Source organism: Melopsittacus undulatus, chromosome 6, assembly GCF_012275295.1.
Source record: "Melopsittacus undulatus isolate bMelUnd1 chromosome 6, bMelUnd1.mat.Z, whole genome shotgun sequence".
Taxonomy (NCBI): Eukaryota; Metazoa; Chordata; class Aves; order Psittaciformes; family Psittaculidae; genus Melopsittacus; species Melopsittacus undulatus.
The window spans coordinates 52,602,888-52,611,797 of NC_047532.1; the positions used below are offsets into that span (position 1 = coordinate 52,602,888).

An 8,910-nucleotide genomic window follows, 5' to 3' on the forward strand; every position below is an offset into this window, starting at 1 on the left:
CAAGGCCAACAGAGCTGCCTCAGTTCAGCATGCAATTTGACCCAGTCTCAGCTTCGAAGATCAGGCAGTGAAACTGCCTGTAATCACATTGGCTCAGACAACCCCAGCCAACTCAGTGTAAATTTCATTTTAGGAACATCATATATCATTAATCCCAAAGTACATTTTTAAATGATGTTTCTCTTCTGTGAGTTTTTGGAATGTAATATCTCCTGAAGGTAAAATGAGAAGTTTCTGCCAGCTCTATATGTAGAAGAGACAATATACTGCTGTAACAAAACATGCTCTTTGGAACTGAGGATGCTCTTGGCTATGATTTGTCTTGTCTTTAGCTACAGAAAAGTTACACGTTTGAAAAAGCTATGCCTGTCTTCTGCAGATATGCATGCAAACGGTAATGTGTGTGCCCTGACATAGTGCTGTGTGTCTCCTGACAGTCATTTCTCAGGCTAAGTGTTGTTCCTTTGAGATGTTATCTGTAGAGGTGTTGGTCCTTGATGTGCCAGAGAATCTTGGTCTGGATGGATCTTACACAGGGTTAGAAATGCAGCCAGACAAGCTCATGAAATCACTGAGAAGTTCACAGGTGGATTTTTCCCACTTCTCAGCCACCCATAAGGGGACTGGTTCCTGAGTGTCCTTGCTGTTGAAAAGGCCAGCAAATACTTGTAGAGCGAGTATTATGACAGTACCAAGTGTTGAGAAGGGGAGTCCAGAGAGCTGAAGGGGATGGTTAAATACAGAATATGTGGTACTTCGCAGAAGTGGGATCCTTGTCCTCCACAGCAGTATTAAGTCAGTACCTACAGGCCATCCTCATAACATAGGTGCATTTACCACTGTAAAAAATGAGTAAAAATACAAGAGGAGTGACTGGCTGGGTAACTCCTGCTAGGCATGTGCATGATGGCCAGCTACTCTGTGACCAATTAAGAGAAGGGCCACGAAGTCCCCTATCTTGGCCTCTACAGGCCACCAGCAGCAGAACATTGATCCTGGGAATGGCTGTGCAGGGGAGGCAAAGAGAGATGCTGCAGGTCAAGTAAAAGGGCAAGAGCAGAACTGACATCCACCCAGAGGATGCCAGGATCAGAGAAACCAAGTGCAGTGGTATTTTCTTTGACAGTGCTCCATATCTTTGGCAAGGGAAAGGATTGCAGTATCTGTAGGCTCCTGGTCATTTCAAATAGTTTTTGTCAGGAAAAATATATAGGAGTTTTGAGGCTTATAGGACATTGAGGACTTTCTCTGTTCCTTCCCTGTGTGTGTAGGTTACCAAGGCAGCTGCACCGTGCAAAAGTATTGCTGTTCTCCAGGTTCTCAGCTGGCTCTTCCGCAGTGGTGCTGGATTCTCCTTTGTCGGCTCAGTCGGAGTTGATTAAATGGATCACTTCTAAAATTTTTAGATACCCACAAGCTCAGAACTTGTCCTTTCTCACCCCCCAGTGGAAGCGAGTGGCAGTACAGCCTGCCTTTCCTCTGCATCCCTGCTGTGCCTTGCAGGGAAGTGCCAATAAAGGCAGCCTTTTCCTTCTATTTTAAAACTAGGGCTAAACACCTTGGTTGGCTGTGGGTGTATGTACGTATGTATGTATGTATGTGCACATGGGTGGTGACTGAAATCCCATATCCAGGACTACACCATGGGACCCAGTTCATTCCCTCGTTCTCAAAACACCATGCTGACAGTACCCAACAACCTGCAGGTGCGCTGTAGTCCCTGCCTTTTCCACCACCAATTGCTGGGCTCCCACTTCTGCCTGGCTGGCTGTTCAGTTTGGGGATGGGGTTATTAAGTACAGAGGGCCAAGTCTGTCTTTCTTGCCAAGGTGATGGTGCAAGATGGATCAGACCCTAGGGGCCAGGCCATAATGTGTCAAGGTGCATCTGACCCTGTGAAAGAGATGACACCCCTCTTCCCTCCACCCCCTGCTCACACACATTGCAGCCCTGTTCCTTGTGCTCTCTATTTTTCCCTTCCCAAAACAGCAGAGGCTTCTTCCATATACAATCCACTTTATATTACAGCCTGGGCTGCCTTCCCTCCTGCCTCCAGACCTGCCAATAGGCCAGCCTTCAGCTCCTCTCTGAGTAGGACTGATCGGGGGCAGTGGAGCAACCATGGGACATGGGACAGCTCTTAGAGCATGGGTGAGTCCTTATCTTTTGGGGTTTCTGCAAGCTTTGTGGTGTCTGCGAGGAGGCTGCTTGCTGTCGGAGGACTCTGGGTAGCTGGAGAGACCAGATTCATGGCCTCCAAAGGCAAGGGCAAGATGAAAGCAGTAGGTTTCTCTGCAGTAAGGGAGTGCAGTGCATGGAGGTAACGGAGCTGAGCAGCAGCAGGGGCACTGGACAGAATCTCAGCTGCCATCCGCAGGGACTCCGAAGCAGCCTTTTCCCCCTCAGCAGCGATCACCTGCCAAGAAGGGGAATAAAGATTTCTGTGAGGCTGGGAGTAAGGTAACATGGACTGCTCATTACTGAGGGAGTTTGCCACCATAAAATTCCCATGGCCAAAGTGATTGTAACATTCCTGTTCTCTGAAGATCACAGTATGTACTAGACCTCTTGATGCTCCCAAAAGTTTGGGAGCTCATGTCTTTAACTTATTTTTGCTAGGCCTATCGGGGCTCACAACTAGGCATACTCTTGCTGTAACAGCATGGGAGAGGGCAGCCCCCAGGCTACGCTTGTGGGAGGGGAGCTGGACACCAACCTCATCCAGGCTCTCGTGTAGCTCAGAGCAAGGGATGGAGACCAGCACGAGCTGAGCAAGGTGCAGGGTACATTACAGTGGTGACAGCCCTGCACTGGGCTCATAGGGGAGAGTGAAACCCTGAGGAGAAGGTCCCCATGGGGATCACCATGGGCCCAGTGATAACCCCAGACCTCTCTGTGTGTCTGTCTGTCCTATCTGTAAGCCAGGTATCAGATCTGGCACTCCACTGGGCTGGCCCACACTCTTGCTGCATCTACCCTTGCTAGACACAGCTCCTGAACAGGAATTAAAGAAAACATATCTTCCCAGCGCTGTATCGTTTTGTGGCATTTCCCAGGGATCATAAACAAGGAATGCTACAGAAAGAGATGAGAAGTGTTCAGAGTTGGCATACCCGCACTTTGGCCTGTCTTTGGGCCTCCGCTTCCACAGCCAGGGACTGGCGAATTTCAGCAGGCAGTTGTACATTGTTGCTGTGGTAGTGAAGGACAGGGATTAGCTGGGCTCTAGACTCTCCTGCTGGCACTAGATGATCAATGTGAGGCTTGGAATGGGCTCATGAGTCAGTCTCTGGAGAGCAGTTCACTCATGTTCTTTGCTCCCAGAGTGTCCTTCTTTGTGCATCTCACTTCAGCCTTCTACCTCCATACCTATCCTTCTTTTCCTGCCTGGTTTTCTAATGATTAGACTTGCATTATCACTTGGCAGAAGAGACCTCTCCTCTCTGTGCCTCTGCTGCTTGAAGTCAAACCTCACTCTTTGTGAGACTGCAGAGAATCCATTGGGACACAAGCACAGGACTTTCCTTCTGTTCATACACAGATTTACTCATTCACCACTGGCTCTCTCTTCCATGGCCCTCTACAGGATGAGGGAGTCTCACCTTTCTGCATGGGATTCTTGAATGATGAGCCCATCCCTACAAGTGCTAAGACCCGGCAGCCTTTGATCTAGAGTGGGACACAGAGGGTTTAGTGCTTGCTGCACCTCTTGGGCTACCAGAATTAGGTACAAACTCTGCCTGTAGCGGCAGTGAAATGGTAATGAGATCCCAGCTAAGGATTCTGCCCTGGCTGTCCGTGCTGGAGCAAGCAGTCTTCACATGTATAAGCTTTACATGAGGCAGAGGCTGAAAACAGGAAGATGGGAGGGGCTCTATCTTCTCCAGAAGATAGTTACAGGGAGAGAGTCAGAGACAAAGGAGGAAGAGAGGCATGCAGCAGTGAACACAGCAGGAGAGGTACTTGCAAAAGGGCCAGGGAAGTCCCCTCTGCCAGCATTTTCTACCTACATTTCTGTTCTCTCCACTTTGATCCCCCAGCAGCCTGTGACTGCATCCAAAGCCACCTGTGAAGAGGAATATTTTTAGAGCATGAGGGAAACACCAGCCCTGGCCTAGGCCCCTTACAGGGGAGTAAGACAGTGCAGGGACATTAACTCAAGGCAGTTAAATGCAGGACTGTAAGGCAGATTTATTAAGGTTTTGTGCTATTGTGTAAGGCCCCTCAGAAAGAAAATTACTTCCCTCACTTCCAATGTGTGTTTGCCCCTGTGGTTTAAGCACAATTTAAACAGTCCATACTGGTTCAAGTGTGGAATCAATTCAGTTCCATTGGAAACATTCAGTTCCTGACTTGGTATCATCATGTATGTGTGTCACGGCCATGTGAGATCCTGGAGATCCCACATATGCTGGGTTTATGGCAACTGACTCAGGGACACTGTCACATTTCTTGTAAGAATCTCCTCTGGGGTAAGTAATGAAGGCAGGCTATCACAAAACACTGACGGAGCTTATCTAAGTGGCTCCTCCATGCTCCTCACAGCACACCATCCGCTATTCACCATAGCCGCCTGTGGGGCCCACAGTGTATGTTCTTCCTCTAAAGTGATCCCAGTCAAAAAACAAACAGAAGAAAAATCCCCCATTTTTTCTGTGAAGGAGATACATGTTGTTATTGTACCCTTCTGCAAAACAGTGCTCGTGATTTTGAGGGACTGATCACCTGAGCTACTTTGTGGAGCCTCATTTCACCCCTTGCTCTGCTGACTCCCCCTGTGGAAGCACCTTTATCTCCTGGCTGATGCTCTTCCTCTCTAGGAGAAGTTCAGAGAAGACTCGATGTGCCAGGAGGCGCTTTGTGGTGGTTTGCACCAGCAGCTGGATGGCACTGGAAATGCTGGTCAGGGTGGTAAGGAGAAGAGAGGCATTTTCCAGCCGGTAGTAGCAGACAGCATCTATCTCCAAGGTGACCATGTCCTTGGTCACCACCTAAGCAGAAGACATTAAGAGAAATGGAGCTGGTTCTGACAACTCTAAAGTAGCACATAAAAGCACACGATTAAAAGAATGATGAAGAGTAGCTGGATGGTTAAGTCTTTGTAGTTTCCACCTCTGCTGATGACTGACCTTGAACAAACTATATAACCTCTGGACTTTAGTTCCCTGAGCGGCATCTTTGTACCTGTCTCCTCAATGCAGCTGCTGAGCTAGAGACTGTAAGCAGGTTGTCATCCTGTGCTGTGTTTCCCTGCCCATTACTGCCTGGTCCATTCCTGTTCTGAGAGCATAGACTGTGTCCTGAAGTATGTGCTCAGTTATTGTATCTCCAGAAGATTTGCTGTACAGGCTCAACTGGGAGATGCCATCAGACAAGGACAGTCCCACTGGCAGCAGCACAGACAATACACCCCAGAAGGAGAACACGGGCTGTAGCTAGGGAGGTTGCAGGTTTAATGGTTAGAAACAAGCATTCAGCCATTTCTTCCTCCCAGGCTTATACAGAAGCTGATTACCACCCTTATGTTGTTGTAAGATCTTAGTCTGAGTCCCTGCTGCATGCACTCCTCAGTGTGGTGGGTAGAAAGCCCATGGGCCAGTACCTTTAGCCCAACCACTCCCTATTGGGGTATCCAAGTATGTCCAACTAAACGGGAGATTTTTCAAACTTTTCTATGCAGGAATGAAGGCTGGAAGCCTGAGGTGTAATGTTAAAGTATTCCAAATGAGAGGGAATACCTGATGGAAGGGGATCTCTAGTGTTTTGAGGCGGAGGTCTATCTTGTGATATGTGTCCAGACAGGGAAGGAAAAAGAAAAGGCCTGTAGGAAGAAAAGTGCAGCTGGTGATCATCAGACCCATAGAAATTGTCCCTCCTGCTTTGGAGAACAGGGGAGGGTTTGGCATGCAGAACTACAAAGGAACAGCAATACATAGGCTCAAATTCTGAGGCTGCTTCTGTGATGGGAAAAGCCATTAGAAGCTACCAGCCCTTTAAAGGAAGGGAGCAAAGACATCCCATCTCCTATCTAGCTCTGTCTGCTTGAAGGGCACCACTATGTGAGCTTTGGCAGGGCACAAAGCAGAGCAATGTGGCTGTGGGGTGCTCAGTAAACATCTTACCAGGCCCTTTGGCCCTTCCAGGAAGGAGATGTCCAAGGCGGAAGACGATGGCTCTCTCATACTCCCGCACTACCTATAGAGGGAAACAAAAGCTAGTCTGGAGAAGAAGGCATAGGACTGGGGAATGGGGCCTCACCAGTATGACAAGAAGTCTTCTGAGAAAGCCCTGCAAAGTGAGGATTTCAGCAAGTATGAGCTAGTGGCATCACCTGTTGCTGAGTCCCTTTAGCTTAAACAGAGAACCTGTTCAGAGCTGCTGGCTGACCTTGTGTGAGAGCAACATATGAGCAGCCCTATGACAGCCCAAGATTTGGTGAGAGCACCCCAGGGTTTCCCAGGATGAGGCCAGCATTCTCCTTCCTTGTAGCCTGGCCAAACTTGAATACCCTGAGCTAAAATTTTCTGTGTTGGTTGTTTGCCTCCAAGGGAATCATGTGCATGTGCTCATGTGTGCAAGATCTCAGCTATAGTGCTGACACTCTTGCTGATAACAAGATGTATGTGAAATTTCCTGAGAAGTGGGAATCAAAATATGCCTGCCAGTAGCCATACTGAGAAAAGGGGAGGAAGAGGTGAAAATATGCTATTAACTGAGAGATCAGTCTCTCTTAGAATTTTTAATTCAAACCCTATTTATCCTGCTGCTGCAATGCAGCAATCTCTGAGCTAGGTAGGCTGAGTTTAAGAAGTGTAAATGGGGTCTTACACCAAAAAAACTTCATGCTCATGTCCGAAACATGCTGAGCCAGTAAGTTACAATCCACATCAGATACCAAATACTAAACCCAGAGAGGACCCACACTGTTCTCACCTTCATGCAGAACCAGACAGAAATGGGGAAGGTCATTATGATGAACAGGAAAGACAAGATGGTCAGAAGCCACTCACAGATGCCCATACCTGGAGACTTTACACCTAGGGAGAAATTCAACATTACACTGTTAGGAGAGGACTGCTCTCTAAATACTGATTGCCTGACAACTACCTGCACAGATCAGCTTCACTATTGTCCTCTACCTAGATCTGTTGTATGTGAAGCATTTGGCCTTCTCTGGTCTTGGGTTAAAGAATACTCCCTGCCCCAGGTGGACAGGAACTGCTAGGATGGACTGACAGATTTTGTCTGTTTTACTGGCAGATATTGAGCCATGCTTCCCCATGGTACCTTGATAAGAGAAGCCTTCAGCCTGAAGACCTGTTGCTACCAAGCAGTGTTCAAGGCTTGGAATGGGCAACTTGCTGGCTGAGCTGGGACCCCAGGAGCTTATCTGGAAAGATAAGCTAATGGCAAAGAGATATATTGTAAATAAGAGATAGCTTTCAACATGCACAGTTTGAAGTGCCTGTCCCTATCAGAGTATCTCGGGTTGTTTTAGAATAGGATTTTAGTCTTACCCCAGCTCCCTAATGCAATAGGACCAAGCCACTGGTGCTGCTGAAATCTCCATGCTCTACAGCAGTGAAATCAAGATGCTGAAGGCTGGCTGGGGTGGTCAGCCCCAGATTAATATTACCTTCTACATCTCCCCAAAGAGAGTGTGGGTCATCTTGCTCTGGCTGCTCTTTATTGTGCTCCTGCTTGAGGGAAAATCCATAGGTATGGCTTGAAAATAGATAACTTCTGGGTGCACCTAGACCCAGAGAGTGTAGCATATTCTCCATCAGTAAAGTTAGCACTCCTGCACCTGTTCTATTTTGGATCCCTTCTAGCTCTTCCATCCCTGCCCTTTTGCCCTTGGAGCTCTCTGCAGAGCCACTGGGTCCTGAAGGAGGTTCACATTCCAAGAACCTGTGTGATGACTATTGTTCCACAGCACTGCTCACTAGCTGGAATTCCTGTAACTGAGGCAGAAAAGAGGTAGATGTGAAAAACTTAGTTCCCAAAGAGATATGAGCAAGTCTGAACCTTTATGTCACCCTTAAGGCAGCAGAGCAGCTGGCATGGAAGCAGATAGTGGCTTCACATGGAAGTGATGCCGGTTCTGTAATACACATCTGCCATTCCTGTGGTGATGGTGGGTTGAAAGAGGCCCAGTCATCTTGCCAAACAACCCACGATTCTCTCTCTAACCATAGCAGGCTGGGAATCTGCTTAACAAACACACAGCCTGGAGAGTAGCTGCTCTCAAAGGTTATCCAGACATGGAGCTGTGAGTATGCACCTCAAGCACAGTTCTTCCATGCAGCTCAGTCCTTTTGACTATGAACTAGGCTAACTTTCTGCACCTAAAGAACAGCAAGCAGGAAAAGAGAGAGAACAGAGCATGACTAGAACTGGGGAGTAATAAGCTGAAGCATGAAGGATGCTGGGGATGTAGATGTTTTTAAAAAGTTATTTGCTTTGTGACAGTGCTGCTCAGCCTGCAGTACTGACTGCAGAGGCTGCCTGGAGTCTCCCATATGCTTTCCTGAGAATCTGTGCAAGGTGGGTGTGAAGACAGCGTGCAGAGAGCAGAGTCACATAGTGACCCATACAGGGTCAAAGAGCCCCTTCCCTTGTATAAGCCATACCTTCTTCTTGCTGCTCGCTGTCCAGCAATGCCATTGCCTCCATTTCTTCATCAGACACCACATCATCCACATCCACCACTGTGGACGTGTGCACCCTAGCATCTGTTCCTGTGGTGCTCTTGATCTCCTTCAGTTTCTCTTGCTTTATGTCTCCCCTTCCTTTGCCAGCTTCTCTGCTGCTCTCTCTCTTCTCTCGTTTGCTCTGTGTAGCTGGGGATTCTCTGCGTCTCCTGTGAGACTCCCTGGAATTGCCCCGAGACCTCTTATCCATCCTCAT

The 8,910-nt window shown here is 48.0% G+C and overlaps 1 protein-coding gene across 1 annotated transcript; it reads right to left on the reverse strand.

The window, feature by feature from the left end:
* Positions 1-2,140: 2,140 nt before the first annotated feature.
* NPHS2 (NPHS2 stomatin family member, podocin) lies at positions 2,141-8,910 on the reverse strand. The gene is made up of 8 exons (XM_005150203.2): positions 8,634-8,910; positions 6,934-7,037; positions 6,123-6,195; positions 5,739-5,821; positions 4,788-4,991; positions 4,011-4,066; positions 3,114-3,192; positions 2,141-2,416 (listed from the first exon to the last, which is right to left on the reverse strand). Exons 1-8 carry the CDS (start codon positions 8,908-8,910, stop codon positions 2,141-2,143), a joined length of 1,152 nt encoding a protein of 383 aa, XP_005150260.2.

What these genes read in the sequence shown, in the direction of transcription:
- NPHS2 (XM_005150203.2), bottom strand. Translation starts at nt 8,910, where the DNA reads ATGAGGATGGATAAGAGGTCTCGGGGCAATTCCAGGGAGTCTCACAGG. An exon ending in CAGCGAGCAGCAAGAAGAAG is followed by an intron (nt 7,038 to 8,633) that starts GTATGGCTTATA and finishes ATTTCTCCCTAG; the next exon opens with GTGTAAAGTCTCCAGGTATG. An exon ending in GCATCAGCCAGGAGATAAAG is followed by an intron (nt 4,067 to 4,787) that starts GTGCTTCCACAG and finishes TCCTCTTCACAG; the next exon opens with GTGGCTTTGGATGCAGTCAC.